The 17,297-nt window shown below is 35.9% G+C and overlaps 1 protein-coding gene across 6 annotated transcripts in view; it reads left to right on the forward strand.

Annotated features, from left to right (window-relative positions):
- The window catches only part of SIPA1L2 (signal induced proliferation associated 1 like 2), a 126,519-nt gene that overhangs the window by 96,023 nt on the left and 13,199 nt on the right, over positions 1-17,297 (forward strand). For all 6 annotated transcript variants that reach the window (XM_077175598.1, XM_077175599.1, XM_077175600.1 and 3 more), the window contains 7 exons: positions 3,550-3,633; positions 5,114-5,217; positions 5,436-5,539; positions 6,967-7,355; positions 8,791-9,015; positions 10,970-11,123; positions 13,130-13,349. In XM_077175598.1, coding sequence (XP_077031713.1) covers positions 3,550-3,633; positions 5,114-5,217; positions 5,436-5,539; positions 6,967-7,355; positions 8,791-9,015; positions 10,970-11,123; positions 13,130-13,349 — 1,280 coding nt within the window. The remainder of the gene's footprint in view (positions 1-3,549; positions 3,634-5,113; positions 5,218-5,435; positions 5,540-6,966; positions 7,356-8,790; positions 9,016-10,969; positions 11,124-13,129; positions 13,350-17,297) is intronic.

The following is a 17,297-nucleotide window of genomic DNA, read 5'->3' on the forward strand; positions in this document are numbered from 1 at the left end:
CTCTGCTTTCTAGAACTTTGGTGCCTTCTTTTTTAAACCTTATTTTACTGAGTTTTGGCATATTTTTAATTCTGAGGTTGTATTAAGTATCATTCACTGGACCAGTCTGCTTGAAACAAGTGGCTTTTGGTGCTTGTGTTGGAAGTAGGCTGTACCGAGGATCCTACTGCTGAGGACAGCTGACCTTTCCCTTTAGTCCCAAATCAGTGAAGTGGGAAACTGCCTTATAACTTTTGAATCTTAATAATGCCCTGTTCCCCACCTTTTGGAAGACTATTTAAACAAATAGTGTAAATTTAAACAAATGAGTGTAAATAAAATGAACTCATTCCTTTAAAAATTAATTATTTAATCTCGTTACCAAGGTATTGGCATAGTTTCAAAGGGTTCTGTAACTCATTACCAGCCCTTATGCTTTGCTTTGCTTTTAATTAAACAAAGCAGAGCTTGTGATTTGAATATGTAACACCTCATAGATGATGGGATGGTGCTCTTAAATGTTAGCTCTGTTCTAATTTAATCATAATTCTTCGTAAGCTGAAACTTCGTTTTTAAAGATAAAAATTTGCAAATACATTTGACCTTTGAATTATTTAGGAAAACCATATGTCTTGAGCAGAACTGTGTCCTTTATTGTTTGTAATTATTTCAGCTTATGCCTTTATGGGGTGATGTAATTTTAATTTCCAAGGAAATAATTATTGCATGTTGAAAATATCTGAATGATACAAAAATCTGAAATGCTTAATACTAGTCTTAAATGGGTTTAAAACAATTCTAGATGAAATTGTTAAATGCCACTATTGCTACATTGACTACCTTATTTAGTAGAAAAGAATTAATGACTTTTTACATTGAAATGTACAGAAGTAATAGTAGTATGTATTTGAAAATAAGTCTCATTTATTGTCTGGGGAAGGAAGACTCCCAGTTGTGACTATTTGATTATTTGTGTTCTCCTTCTCCTCTACCCCCATCTTTATCCCCTGAAAAATTGAGAGGTGCATTTCTGTAAGCATTTAAATACCATTACAGAACTTAACCTTCACCTAAATATCTTGTTAATTAAATTCTCGATAACATCTAACATAAGAGGACAATGTATCAAATGTCTAGAAATACTTCATCATTTATGAAACTTTATTAAGCATATTGTATACTGATACAGAAAAGAAATGAAAGCTTTCTAACATGCTACTCAATTCCAAAAAGACTTCACAAATATAAGCTGCGCTTCTCATAACACTCAGCAAAGCATGTGAAAAAATGCTTAGATTGAGTCTATTCTTGTCATGAAGAAATTTCTGTATCTTTTAAGCAAAACAATAGCAGAAGTGGTATTCTGGGGAAGACATGATTCAGAGTATAAATAATGAAAAGAGAGGAAAATTATGGATTCTGGCTTGTAGGTCATGAAGCATGTAAAGAAAGGTACCTAACTGGCAAAGTCTTTCCACATGGGAAGAGCCATATGATGGTTTGGCAGAGAGATGAGCTTAAAACAGAAGAGTTTGAAGTAAGGTGCATTAGTACTTATTAGTAGTCCTGCAAGCGTGAAAGTGTACTCAGGCTAGGAAAATGATGAAGAGATTTTAGAGGGTCAAAGACCCAGTATTGGTTAAAGAGTGCAAGCAGGGAGAAGCAGGTTGATAAAACAGGGAAGATTTAACAGCAGATCTGAAAATAAGCTAAGGGTGAAGTCAGCAATAAAATTGTTTGGTTTAGAAATAAAAAGAGGAAGAAGCAGAAGAAATGTGGACTAGATACAGTAAGAGACTTAAGCAGCAAAAATTCAACTGCTGTGACATATAATACTTAGGTGCCCACTCCCTAGAGGGAAATTGGAGACTGAGAGCTGAATGATTATGCTCCTAATACAATTCCTGAGAATTAAGTGCTTTGAGAAGGCAGTCCAAGTATTTTGGTGTTGTTCAAGGAGTTTCCTCTACTTAGAAATACAAGGTTATCCTTAAGCTCTTCTGTTTTTGCAAAGTGGCTAATTCTGTGACAGCTACTCATAGCATGTGCCTAAGTGAAGCTTTAGGTGAACTCACTCTTCTGATTTTTGCACCAAGAAGCCTCTGTGTGCTTTAGTCCTTGAGTCACACTTGTTGACAATGCATCCTATCACCTGGAGTCTGGAATCCATTCCTGAGAGCAGATGGTTGTAATTTTTGTGTGAAGGAACTGTGTGAGGCAGTCATTGATGGGATTTCTGTGGTTCTCCTTTTGTGGCCACTCATTGTTTACGAAGCTAAGGGCTTCACACTTGTCCAGCAAATGGGAAGTAGACATGTTTTGTTCAGCCGCGGAACAGCACAAAGCAATATCCTGGCTTTGAGGACAATGTCCTAAACATCAGCCTGGAGGGTGGAAACCCATGAGATCATAATTTATCCATTCCTTAATACTGGGCCACTTAATCTTTGCACAAAATGCATAATTCTTGGCGGTAATTACAAATTCATGGAACTGAATTAAGCTGGAGCCTATTGACTACTTCACTTAATTGAGAGAGGTTCAGTCCTGTCAATACTTCTCAGAGAAAGATATGCTGAAAAATAAGGTACTACACTATTGTACAGTGGCTATTAGACAAAATGTAACACCTAATGTCTTTAAAAAGCAAAATATAATAGCTACTGTCTTTAAAATTTTCAAGCTGAGCGGTAATGTTGCTTATTAAAAGGTCACATTCTTGGGAAAGTATTTTGCATAAAGAAAAAAAACACCTCTTCATTTCCTCCCTAAGTACATACATTCGTTTCTACGTGAAAAAGAAAAGAGGGGAGAGAAAAGAAAAAAAGATAAACACAGGGAATTGAATTCAAGATAATGTCAAGATAATTGAAGGAAATTGTATTGTAGTTATGGAATGATTTGCACAGAAGTGAAGGAATGGATGTGATCAAATCCAAATTTAAGCATTAAATTTCAACTGTCTGGAAATCTAACAAAACTACTTAAAGACATTGTTAAGACATGAGGCTTAAAAGTTTAAATAATTAAGTACAAAATAATACCCTTCAAGAAATTTTTTTGTTGCTTTTCTATGTCAAAGGATTAATAAAATAAAAATTTTAAAAGTATTAGAATTGCCTCTTCCAATTTTACTAGCTTTAAAATTGGAATAAGTGCCAAGGAACTAGCAATCATTTTTGATCCACTATGAGAGCTTCCCACACATGAATTTAGAGACCTAATCCAGCTGCTCTGACTCCTAAGTAATCCCACTTATTCAGAACTAAAGCCAGATCTAGAGAAAATAGGATTTGGCACTTAGTCTTTCTCTTTCTGTGCCTTTTTATATATTCAGTTTGAAACATTTTATTTGTGAATAAATACTATACTTTCAAAATTCTTGTTAAAGTTTTATGAAACTGAGATAAGCCTTTTAAATTCCCAAATTGATGTAACTCATTGTTCATAATGCATCTGTATTATTTATGAAAATGATTGTATTTGATAAAAAAAGCACAGCCCAGTTCAAATCTGAAACACCAAAAATACCTCAGTGCACTGTTAATGACTCTAAAATCAACATTACAGAAGTTCTCCAAGCAACCAGTCCTCATCCAGTGACCCAGGGCCCAGCGGGAGCAGCCACTGGAGACAGCAAGTGGGATATGACGGGTATTGGTGATTTTTAAAAGCTTTTATTTAAATCTTGCAGGAGCTCCTATGCATCTTCTTTCTTAAGCAAAATTTGTATGGGTCTTCTAGATGTATTTTTTTTCCAACACTGTTAGTATCTTTTAAGATGTAGAGGTTTACTGATTTTTGATGTAAGATGCATGCAACTGCAATTTTTAAGTCATCCTAATTTATCTCTTTAGGATCATATTTTTAAATTCAGGTAAATGAGAAATGGTTCTTAGATGTATTTTCCCTGTAAAAGGCCAGAAATCAGCTAGTTACTCAGAACTAGAATAAAAGAATAATACCTCCTCCTCCTGCCTCAGGAGGAAGGTGTTTGACTAAATAAAAAAAAATCGTTATGGTCTTCAAAGGTTTTGTTTTCTGCTATGTTTTTTTTTGTGACACCCATTCCCTAGCATATGTCCTCAAAAAAGTAGGAATTTCAGAGGTTTTTTCTTTCTAAAAGGATGTGCATAGATGGTCTGTTTGCATCCCTATTAATCCCTTGGTACTGAAATTTCAGAAGTTAGCTGTCTGTATATAAAAGACCACCCCAATATAACTCATCTCATAAGAATATTATGTGAGACATCTGTTCTAAACTAGTTTAAATTTATGACTTTGTTGTGTATATACAGCTACTGAAAACACTCCTGTTATAAAATATTGAGCTATGGCAGTATCTACAATAGAGTAATATAAAAGCATTCCAGACTTGCCAAGTGGCTTTCAGAAGCTACTTTTCAGAGAAAAAAATGTGAATATTGAAAGCATCAGCTTTGCTCCTTGAAGCTTATTAATGCTTTGGCATGATTGATTGTGGATAAGATATTCCATGTAGCAGATATATTTGCAGTATCTTGTAGACTCTTCAAGGAATTTCACATAACTCAGTGAAATCTCTGGCAGCTAAATAGATGGTAATAATTCAAATAAAACTGTAGCTCTTTTTTTTTTTTTTTGACAGTCAGCTCATCAAAATGCATCTTGTGCCATTTTTTTTCCAGCACAGTTATTTCTAATAAAAATCTGTTTTAGTTTGTTGCTTTGTGAAATGTTTAAACTTTTGCAGTGTAATACAAAGCAGTGGATCTGGTACTAACTTAAATATTCTCAGTGTCAAACCCTGCAAAACTACGATTACTTTCTGTGGGGCTTGGATCACAAGGAGTTTAAGCATATATTACCATTACCATTACTGCAAAAGCTTTTGGGTTTATAGCCCCAAGAATACATTTCTTCTTAAAGTTCAGTGTCTTCTTGGCATGTTCACACTTCAGATACAGCAGTGTGCTTTTGAAAAAAATGGCATATAAATATTTCTATGCAGTGTTTGGAAATGTTTGGGAATTATGATTATTATTAAATGTCACAAAATACTTGCTTTTAAGAGTAAAAAGTGGTGTAGATCATCATGTAGCTAATCTTACAGGATAAAAACCTTAACAGCTTAATTTTCTGCTTACATTAAAAGATGCCAGTCCCCTTTGCTCCATGAACATCACCAAGGTTCAGGCTCACTGGAGTGTGAAGGAGGCAGAGAACGAGAGGAAACTCTGGAAGGAACTAGACATTCTGGTAATAAAACCCACTGTATCTTTCCAGTACGTGTTCTTTGCAATGCCGTGCCTGTTGAAATGCAGCCACCTCCCCTTGTGGAGGTTTGACTCACACAGAATGTGTGATGTGGCAGTAAAAGTTACTACATTCTGCAAAGATACCTGTGTCTGATTGCAGAATGTGCAGGTTTGAAAGCTGATGCTGAGTGGTGTGCCTTTCTCCATTATTTTTGGCAGAAGCCAAGTGGCATGCACCATCAACCAAAGTCCTGAGCTCCTACAAAGAGCGAGCTTTACAGAAGGAAGGCAGTGGCAAGGAGTCGCCAAACAAGCTTTCACATGTAAGTCTTTTCCTTGGATGTCATTCAGAACTCTAAAAACAAACAAACCCCAAAATAGCAACAACAAAAAACTACTCTGGACTTACAGAAATAAATCTTAAAAATACATTTTCTAAATTTATAGTAATTTATAAAGACCACTGGGTGTTTTGGGAGGCAAACATTATGCTCATGTGGGTTGAATGTAATACGCTTAATCTTTGTTTACAAACTCAGAATTCCAAGAGAGCTTGGATCTGGGGCATTGAGTAGATAAAACTAGTATGGTCTCTACTCAGCTGTGAATTTATAGCTTCATTTATACTGTCTTGTTTAGTATGTGGAGTATTTAATTACCCTTTAAAAGAAAATAAAATTATATTTACCATACTGCTTTTCATCTAATGTGAAATACCCATGGAATGTAATTATCAATAAGCACTATAAAAATGTAACTTGTGTGCTGGGAATGCTGAACAGATTTTCTAGTCTACCTTGTTTAGTAGCTTGTCTTCAGTAATGGCCAAATCCTCAACAGCCTAGTGATGAAAAGTACATAATGTTTGTTACCTGGAAAATCTGCTATATGTAGTAGGAGTCTGTACACTGTAAACTTACATTTTATGTGTGAGCAACAGCATGTTCTAGCATCTGCTAGGGGAAGGATCTCATGAAAAAGTTAGTCACCCTTCCCATTTATATCCTACCCAAAAGAAGCCCATTTGCCCTAGTAGAAGTCCATCTGCCTTTATTCTGGCTACTGTCACAGACATAAGTTAATCCAACTCTCTGTAAAATTTGTTTTAAAAGGTAAATAACAAAACCCCTGGACTTTATTGGCATAAAAGTCTGACGTAATTATTCCACTTCAATAGCCATGCTTAGTTTAGGGCCTTATAACTTGAGTTACTTTCATCTGGTACACATACATCACAATTGGCTTCAATTTAACTAGCCACACATCCAATTGGATTTGATCCAATGAGCTGCATATTTCAGCCACACTGAGAAAAAGCCAACAATAATTCAGTCTTTGGTGATTTTCAGATTTGCAGTAGAGCTTGTTTAAACAAATAATTGCTAAAGCTTCTAGCTTTAACAAATGCTTATTTTAACTGTTCAGAAATGCAATTTTATGGATGTTAAGCAGCTCCTATAATCAGAAAATTCAATTCTGATTTTAAGATTTGTGATAGAAGATGGAACTAGAGCCTTTTTATTTGCAGTGACATCAACCTTTAATGTGTCTAGCCAGCTGTGCAATTCATTTCACAGAAACGGGTGGTATAATTGGCTCTTTTCATACTTTGCAGTTATATGATAGCATACTGTAAAAAAAATAATAAAATGGTCTTTGAATAGCACAAATGCCGTCATTTATATGAAAATAGATCTCTTACTATTTAATTTGAGGGGGATGTCTTTTGGTTTGTTTTCTTGTTGTTAAGATTGGGGACAAAAGCTGTTCCAGCCACTCCAGCAGCAACACCTTATCCAGCAACACATCCAGCAACAGCGATGAGAAGCACTTTGGTTCTGGAGACCTGATGGATCCCGAGCTGCTTGGGTTGACGTACATAAAGGGAGCTTCCACGGACAGCGGGATCGATACGGCGCCCTGCATGCCGGCGCCGCTGCTGGCCCCGCTGCACCTGGCCGGCAGCAGGTCCACGGTGCACTGCCACACGGAGCAGTGGCCGGAGCCCTCGGAGCCTCCCGGGCCCGACGAGGACCCAGCTAAGATCTACGCTGTCCATGGCTACGCCTCTGCTATCTCCGCCAGCCACACGGCTGAGGGCAGCATGGGAGACCTGAGCGAGATCTCCTCTCATTCCAGGTGTGTGTTTCTTACAAAACAGGGGTTATGGAGTAGGGGTTAACATACAGGTAGCGCTTCTGTGTTGTTTTGATTCTGTTTGCCCTTCTTTGAAACTGAACTTAAAAGATTTTGATGTTTTTGTTTTGTATTCAAATGCCTGTATGAGCAGTTTTCAAGCAATTTTTGGTGAGTCTGCCTGGACAGCATAGCCAGACCTCCTAGATCTGATGGAGGCCTTATACGTGACCCTTGCAAATTGCAAGGATTTTTAAAATTGGGAAGCATCCTTAAGTAAAATGGACATTTGCACCTAGAACTTATTTCACATACTTTTGCTTTGCTGAGGGAAATCAGAAAAATTTGGACAATTTTTACATACAAAGAAACTGCATTGCACACCATCCCCCCAGATTTATATTATTCTAATGTATGCTTTACAGTTTTGCTTGTTGAATGGCATTTATGATTGATTTTCAGCTTTTCTTTTTGATACCAATGAAACATGTGCATGATACATCTGTTGTAAAGCTTGTTGAAAGTACACTTTTATAGCTGGTTGCCTTTATCTTCCAGTTCCCATTTTATGGTGACTTTGAAATTGAAGCTTTGGTCTATGTGTTAAGGTTTTTACTCTGTAAAGGACAGAAGGAAATTGTTTGTTCTTCCTTCCCTCTGATTTTCCTGTTTTCAGTGTCAATCAGTACAGGAAAATAACCAGATAATATCTTGTGTACTGATTTACTTATATGCTTGACATGAGTGAATTTGTCTTCTATGGTTATTCTGAAGAAATTTATTCTTCAAGGAAGTGTTTATTTAGTTTATTTGAAATAGGTTTTAGGGTCTTCACTAAAAGTATGTCTTAGTACCTACTAGTGCTATTACTCATAATAAAAGGGGTTGTTAAAATTATCCAGAGGATTGTCTTGTTGAACTGAAATTTGCTTCTGTTAAATTTGCTGGTAATTTAATATTAGTGTGTCTGATTGAAAGGCACAGCCTAATCTTGCATCAACTGGCAAAATTATTGTGAAATGGAAAAGCACATAGGTTTTATGATTAGGGAGATATTTGAGTAATTCTCTATGTAGTTCTTTATGTAAATGTGTGTGTACACATTTACTTAAAATTGCACACACAAATTGAATATATATATATATATTAAATTGAGGCTTTTAGTTTCGATTCACATCAGTTTGCATTGGCATTTGAGCAGGCTGAATTCCATGCATTGTATATTCTAGAAACTCATCACAATTCTGTTCTCAAAGAGCTTTAATGTGTACACAGTTGGTGTGTAGAAAATTACTGTGCCAATTTTGCTTCATTGATTTTAACCTTCAGAAAAACTTAACTGTGGGAATTATTGCCGCATACCAGGCAAAGCGTTTCTGATTTGTTGTTGCATAGCATATTTAATTTTTCCCTTTGTGTGTTTGGTTCACTTTTCCAGTGGGTCACATCATTCAGGAAGCCCATCAACACACTGCTCTAAAAAGAGTGGCTCCCTAGATACCTCCAAAGTTTATATAGTGTCACAGAATAGCAGTCAACAGATGTCTGGGTCGATTTCAAAACCTTACCACAGACAAGGAGCAGTGAGTAAATATGTCATTGGATGGAAAAAATCGGAAGGAAGTCCTACACCTGAAGAATCTGAAGTTTCAGAATGTCATGAGTAAGCACTCTGTTTTACTTCATTGAGGGAAGAAGGGTAGTGAAAATCAATTTTAAAATAGGATGGAAAAAAATTGCAAATTCTGTTTTGCCTTTAAATGCTCAGGGTTTTTTTCTGTACCTTTATATATCTAATGCTACTTAACATTGGAATAGTCCATGAGAAATGTGTTGTTCTTAGGTAGAAGAAAAAGTCTTGAACTCAAAGGAAAACATACAGTACCTCAAATATAGAGAGATGATAATTTCACAATGGTGCATCTGTAATAAATAATGTTTGAATCTGCTGTTTAAATCTGACCTTGAAATTCCTGCTGGCTTCAAAATCATCTTCATGGATAATGTCCATGATTCCTTTTTTTTTTGGTGCTGTTTCTCAATAAACCATAGCCAGTCACTGTCTATCTCAATAAATTGACAAGATGACATGCAGTAATGTATGTAACATTTGCAATCGATGTAATGTAACATTTTCAAATGTTTAATTGGGGTTATTTTATGTTTAATAGGAATAGGTTATTTTTATCTGATACCTAATTTTGCACATGTGTGCATTACTTTATAGCAAAAGTAATATTTAAAAATATATGCTAGAATATATATGCTATGAAATATGAATCTGAAGTTAAGCTCTTACATTCATAATTCTTAAAGGAGAAGATGTTCTGGTTATATGTGTTCCTTTGTGTTAACAGAGGAATGATTTTGTTTCTCTCCCGCTAATTAATGTTTTAATTACATAAATTGTTTGGTCACAGTAGTATTTAAATTATAGTGGGCTAGCTTCAGGGTTTTCCCACAAATTTTTGGATTTTGAAATCAATGAACTACTGAAACAATGTCTTCTTATTTTGAATGGCAGCCTTAAAATAAAATTGCATCATGATTTGGGGTATTTAGACTAAAAACTGAAAAATTATCTTCAAGAGAAAGTTCTGTTCAAGAACTATTAATTGAATATGACAACACTTCCTATATCAAAAATATTTTCAGATTTTTCCATGGCATTCAGAATTGCCTCACCTCTTTCTTTCTAGGAAAGCTCTCTATATCACAGAGAGGAAATATCTCTCTGAGGATAATTATGTTGAAATAAAATAGCATCTCTAATTAGCAGTGATGATGAATATCAGGTCAATTACTGAATGTTGTGCCACTGTAGGTTATAATTCACTGAGAATTATACCTTACCATAGCAAAGCTTATTTTCTGTCTGCTGAAGACAGTCACTGATGAGGCTGCACTTGGCAGAGAGCAATGGCTTCCAGTCTGTTCTCTGTGAGTTGCAATCTCCAGTTCCTTCCATTACATTCAGCCTATTAAAGCCCTGTCTCTCCTTTCTCACTGGAAGGAGCTGAAGGCTAATAATTCAGTTTGACAGTCCTTTGTTGTCTGTAACTAGATTTTTATGTGCTGATAGTTAAAGAAGACACCTGTTTAATTTATCTAAATAGCTTTATGAAATTGCTGATAATAAAATATACTTACACTGGCCAATTGATTGCCAGTACACTTCAAACATTGCTGTGATGACCATAGTAATTTTGCCAGATTGTGAAGCTGGATGCAATATTGTACTATAAAATATTGGGTTGTTTATTTGCTAAGGAAGTAAAAGTTAAAGTATTTTGCTATGAACCTTTGGAAATATTGAAAAAAAATATAACTTTTGTATTGATAGAGAAGTGTGGTGTGTAAAAAAGAGAGAGGCAAGCTAGGAGAAACAAGGATTATGCTTTTTGAAATTGTTCTTTAGAATTCCTAAGCTCCATTTCTCAGTGGTTTAAGAATTTCATTTTGTACCCACAAACAATTTCATAAAGGTTAAGAGATCAAAAAAATTTTCTAAACAGTGTGCTGTGTCAGGAGATATTCTAACAATTTTCACTTTGACAGAAAATGATTGCAGTCTTTCAAATCCAATTTCTTGCTAAAAACATCCATTTTCTCACCAGAGTGTATGATGATATTGATGCTGTGTCTGCGTCGAGTCCACTCCAAACTTCTGTCAGGAATGCTATTGTTGAAAGCCAACAAGTCTTGTCCAAAGAAGATTTTCTGAAGTTGATGCTGCCAGACAGCCTCTCTATGGAGGAAGGGAGAAGAAAGGTTGGCTACTTCCTTTGGCTCCATGTGTTTCAGTCTTTCAGTAACCTTAGAAATGGTTTTCTGGTATGCCCAAAATTACTACACAGAGTGCAATATTGTTTTGTACAAGCTAAGTTTATTCTATGGGGATGACCATAAATCCCGAAATATCATTTCCCACGAGGATGGGAAATGTTTGTTTGATGATTATTTATAAAATCCAGTATTTGTTTAAGTATGTCTTTGCTTAGCTTGACCAGTGTAGGTTGAGCAACTTCATTATAATTTGAAAGGTTAAAAGGGACATTTTCAAGGAAGGAGACCTAAATTTGTACATCTTGTGTGATATTAAAACACATGAATAAAAGCAGCCCACTTTCCTCTGTCCTGTACTCATACCAACAATTTGCTAGAAATCCAAATCAGTTTCATGTGGGTATCAGTGGCAGCTGCTCTGAAGGCATAATTGTCAGTGCTACTGGAGAGCCTGGATCTTATCCTTGTAGTATGAAGACAGTTGGTAATACTTAATAGTTTCACAGTAAGTGGATAGTGATCTTAAAATTTGCTGCTCCCCAAAATAAATGGTTCTAAATGCTGTGCTTAATGTGGAATAAAGAACAAAGCAATTAAATTACTTGAGATAATTGTCACACTTCCATATTAAGTCAATGCTCTCTTAACCCACTGTGTTTATACAATATGCTAAATAGCATAATCATCATGTCTGAACAAAAGTAACATATGGGAATCTTGTAAGTGCAGAGTTGAATTTAAATTTCAGATCATATATATTTTGTAATATGAGGGATGTTATGTGTGCATTATACACGCTTTTGTGGGTCATGTCCTAGAGGTTTTTATGATTTATGGTTGATACAATAATTGGAGGGTTTTTGTGAAGATTCCAAGAACTGCCAGTGTTTCTGGCTGCCTAAATAAGAATCAACTAAGAGAGAGGAGGTGTGGCTGAGATAAATGACTGCTGTCCCTTCCTCTCCAAGGCACCTAAACAAAAGTTAAGTAAGTGAGACCATAGGCCCTGAACCCACAAGGAGCCCCAGCCACAGGAGTTGGCAGTGTACAGTCTGTGGCTATGCCTTCATAGAGGGTAATAATCTTGGTATTGGTGAGCCAGTTACCTTTGACAGTGAAGTCAGAAATGAATATATGAGATTCTGTGGTATATTCAGTGTTTCCAAAAAGATTCTATGGTATATTCAGTGTTTGTTTCCTCTTAAGTATTTTTTTCTGCATAGGAAACATGGAACACACAGTTAATCACAAAGGAAACATGTAATTGTGTGCAGGATAAACCAGTAGAATAATTAAAGCATTAACTGTTCTTTATAGATGTAAAGAAAACTGTTTGCAGTGCAGAGGAATGACTTACAAAGTGTACAAAGTGGAATGATCCAGCTTTACAATACAGTAGCATCTTGTTTTACTGTAGATATTTGGGTTGTGGTCTAAGTAACTTTTTGAAATGCATAAGCAGTTTTCACTGAACCCTGTTACCCTCTTTTCTAAGCCTGTTATGTGATATCCAGAGAGATGCAGTGCTTCAAGTAATTTTTATCATCCAATGAATTATGTGGCAGCATATATCAGTTCAGAATGCTTAACAGTAAAGCATAGTCATTTCAAATTAAAATCAAACAGTTGTGTGTATAGTCTTGCATGCATATTGCCAGAGTTGGTAACCTTATATACATTTCTGTAAAACACTGCTGTCATAAGGCTATGAAGTTTTCATTTAACATTTCGTGATTACTAAACCAGCACAGTATCTGATGAATTCATGGTGATATATTCCAAAATGTTGAGAGGAAGTCTGAATATCCAATTCAGTAACTCTTTTGAGGCCCCAGTAGATCTGATATGGCAGAAGAAATCTCTGATCTTCTGTATTAGTTCAAGAATTCCAGAGTGCCCTGTCCAGAAAAACACTCCCAAGAGCTGGTGATGGGGATGTGATTGTATGAATCACTTCAACCAGCAATACATGCTCTTATTTTTATCTTTAGTTTTCATGTTATGGAAACCTTTCCCCCCGGAGGACGCTGTACCGCACGCTCTCTGATGAAAGCATATGTAGCAATCGAAGGGGATCTTCCTATGCCAGCTCTCGGAGCTCCATGATAGACCAGGCCTTGCCAAATGACATCTTGTTCAGCACTACTCCACCATACCACAGCACACTGCCTCCCAGAATGAGCCTGACTCCTGGAATGGGAAATCTGAGAAGTAAGTCATTGTCACTGTCATTGCTGAGTCTGGAATATTTGTAGTGTGCTCAAACAAATCACCAGGTATTATGTGAGATTTTACTTTTAAGGTGAAATTAAGAAATGTCACTGCTCTGGTTACCCTAGTAAAAAAATATTTGGTCAGTGGTACATGCTCATGCTTGCCATTATTTCCTATTTATCATGTTTGGAGACAATATTCACTTTACTTCCCAAAGAATTTTCATGAGACCAGTGATATGCAAAAAACTTTGTCTGAAGATATTTCTAGTTATCATTTTATTTTCCAGTGGTGACCTAATTAAGCCAAGTTGGCCTGGTTTTTGTTGTTTTGGTTTTTTTTTTATTTTATATGCATTTGAATTATTGAAATATTCACAAATATATTTGAAACAATAGCTAAATGGAATAGCTTTTGTTTAGATGATCCTTTAGTAACTTCTTAAAAGGAAATGTGCAATAAATGTTGACTTTGACTTCTATTTCCAAATTGAATTTGCTAGTACTTTCTTAAACATACTAGTAAAAGCTTTACAAATGACATTTCATTTCTAATGGCAGCAGAAGAGTAGTCTGAGGTGCTAAGTTAAAGCTATTTTATGAATGTGGTTTTTTACTTGTGAAGTTTTTGTATGTGAGACCTTTATTAATGCTTAGCTTGCAATAATTCCAGGATGAACTATGAAGTTTGTAGTAATTAAAAAAAAAAATCAAATGAAAAGCCCAAATCAACACAGACAGATATGTATATTTAGGTTAAATATCTATATTTGTTTACTTAATAAGAGTGAATTGTCTTTTCAAAATGCTGAATATATATGCTTTTCAGTTAGTTTAGGCTGAGGTATAGTGGACACCTGGAGTTGATGTGCAATCTGAAAAAAAAAACCCTCTTTTCTTTAGCTACTCTAATTTTACATCACAGCTAACTGCAATTTAAAAAATGGACTCTGAAGTCTGTAGTTAAGAAGCTGTGGGTGAATTTCTTGAAAGCATTAAGGACATTTTAGGCCCATGTCCAGGGAGAATGTGGCCAGATGATTTAAAAGAAGTAGCAATAAAAAGGGCTCTGTCATTCATCATGTCGTTCAGGAACTAGCAGTCATCTCCTAACTTTGAGAAATAAGCTTTATATACAAAACACTTTTCTAGTTAGAGTGGCCTCAGCCATGAGACCAAATTTTGGTCACTAACCACTGGTTAATTTTAAATTGGTATCTCAGACAAGTGCTAAATTCCTGCCTCAGGTGGGAATGCATGCTTGGTGTACCTTTTGCCATTCTAAAAATATTCTTCTATCAGAGTGAAACTCTTTACTATAAATTTAATCTGAGAGGATCCTTTTCTTTCATGGATAGCAAATGGAGATCCATTTTGTTTCACAGGAGATTAATTCAGTGGATTTTTGTTGTCTGTGAAGGACCTGTATAGTACACAGGCATCCTGCTTGTATTTTCTTTTTTTGTTTTCCTCTGTGTTAGGCCTTGTTTTTTAGAGCCATTTCTTGTGCATGTAAACATGCAATGAGATCAAACCTTCAGCTTGCTTTTCTTCAGGAGACTGGCACAAGGCAATTAACTGTGTACCTCCAAGCTTTATGCTGCTCCTCCAGCAGTGATATTTTAGTAGCTTTTGTATTAGTTCTGTCTTAGACACCTAATATTTCATTCTTGCTGCTTCTTAGATACAGAAAGTTATATATACACATACATGTAACTGGAAAAAAAGAACCCCATTAAATCAGTACTCTGTCAGTCAAAAACTGGTCCAAGGCAATTAATGCTGTTTTCATATGCAACCTCTATTTTCTGCTTCTGGTTCTGTGTTTTAAAAGTGCTTATCAATGCCAGCTATATAGGATCTTTTGTGGTGTTTGTTTCAAGGATGATTTGTTTATCTGTAATTACTCTGAAAAAAAACCACATCACAGCTTGCCCACCTATGTTTCAAAAATAAGTTTAGTCAGTATCTCCATATGAGAAACTAATTTGGCTCTTTTTAGGAAGGTTTTATGTAGTCAGTGCCTAGTAGGTATTTACATTCTACAGCAGTGATGTGAGAGGTTTCTTTTTCATTTATAATTTTAACATAAGGTTGTGGTTTCAGATATCAGGATTCATATCCTGTCATGATAATGTCTTTTGTGTATGATCTCAAAGAATTTTAATTTTACTGATATTTAATGTTTATAGATATCAGTGGAAATAGCATGGTTTTGGCTGAAATCAATTTTAGAAAGGTATATTCTTGCACATTATCCAGCATGGAATACTGTGGCAGCACCAAATCTCATGAGACCCCTCTAGCAAGGCAAAGAGTGTGATTAATAGGTGGTAAGCAAGGCAGCACCAAAACCAAAGAGTAATAGGTGACCCTGAAGGCTTTCAGTTTACTGGGAAATCAGAATTATGAGACAGAATGACCACACAAATAAAGAAACAGAAACTTCATCTGTGTGTAATGTTTGCTGTAAGAAAACGATGGAAAAAGTGAAGTTATAGGGCTTTTTAGTTATTGTTTTATCACTGGGGAAGTGACATGAAAAAACAAATTGCTTTCAGTAAAGCCTGAATTGCAAGATCTGACAGTCCAGTCAGATCTTGCTGTTGATTGCAAACAGTACACAAATGTAGAAATATTCACTTAATTCTATCTTATTTTTAAATGAAACCAGAAAGGAGAATTTGTGTAGGTAAGAACTCTGTAATTTTACCTTGGGGACATTAAGGATTCCCTGACTGAGACAGTGCTGTTCCTACTGAGTGATTCTAACATGAAGTTGCAGGTACAAATCTATGCCCTTCTTGCAAATTCATGGCAGGTGAATGAGCAGGGAAAGAATTCAAACAATGAGAACCACTGATACTGAACTAGTGTAATAACTTAAGTGGGGAACCCAGGGAAACACATGGAGACAATCTGATTTACACATCAGGCACTGTGGTCCACTCTATCATGATGCACAAAAAGAGAAGGGAAAGAAAATGCCCTAAATGATAAACTGGCAGGATGTTCCTGTGCTGTGAGGAAAGGAGCAAGGTGCAGAATTGTTGCAGTGAAGAGGCTCATAAGGAAGGGAATATTTTACAGTGATATACTGACAAATTCTGAAAGTTCTCAGATTATACATGGCATAGGGAAAAAGATGCCAGAAGTGCAGGAGCTATCTCTGCAACTATGTTCATAGATGAAAGTCTTATCTTCAGACTGCCTTACTGCCCATGTTAGCTTCAATCCAAAACTAAACTTTTTGATAAGAAGCAGTATTAAAATGAAAGAGCATCACTGTATATTGGTGATGTGCAGTGGCAGGAGTTTGGAAATCAGTTTGTCAGCAAGCAGATAAAGGCTGTTGATTAATTCACACAACTGAAGGAGAGCATATTTGGTGTTACCTGTTCACACAGTGAATGGTTCACCTTACTACAACATGAGGCTGTCTTCAGTAGGAGAAGGGAAGGAAAAAGCGGTTACCAGGAGCACATGTGCATGAGAGCCTTTGAGCAGGCTGGCATCCTTGAAGCAGGGCAACCCTGGGCAAAACTAAAGAAGGGAAGGGTTCAGCAGACAGATTTTGTTGCTTGAGAGGATTATAGAGATATAATTACTGATTGCAGGAAAGAAAAACAGACATCCCAGAGAGTATGGGATTTACATTTGTGTGAGGTTTGATATATTTCTTCACCTGCAGCTTCTTTGGAGAGAATTTACTTGTTAAATGACATGTCTAGTTTGAAGCAAGGAGTACTTAGCAGATGATAGTTTTTTCATTATCTACAGTCTCTGCATAAAAGTAGCAGTTCCAACTGAAGCAGGATAATTGTCTTGGAAGTAATATAGGTTAAGTCAGGTGAATCCTTCTTCTTTCCGCATAACTAGTTACTTTTTGTATATGGATGTATGTGGGACTAATAACCACCAATTTCAGGAGCTGTGTTGGAAACTG

This window comes from Agelaius phoeniceus, chromosome 3 (assembly GCF_051311805.1).
Source record: "Agelaius phoeniceus isolate bAgePho1 chromosome 3, bAgePho1.hap1, whole genome shotgun sequence".
Lineage (NCBI taxonomy): Eukaryota > Metazoa > Chordata > Aves > Passeriformes > Icteridae > Agelaius > Agelaius phoeniceus.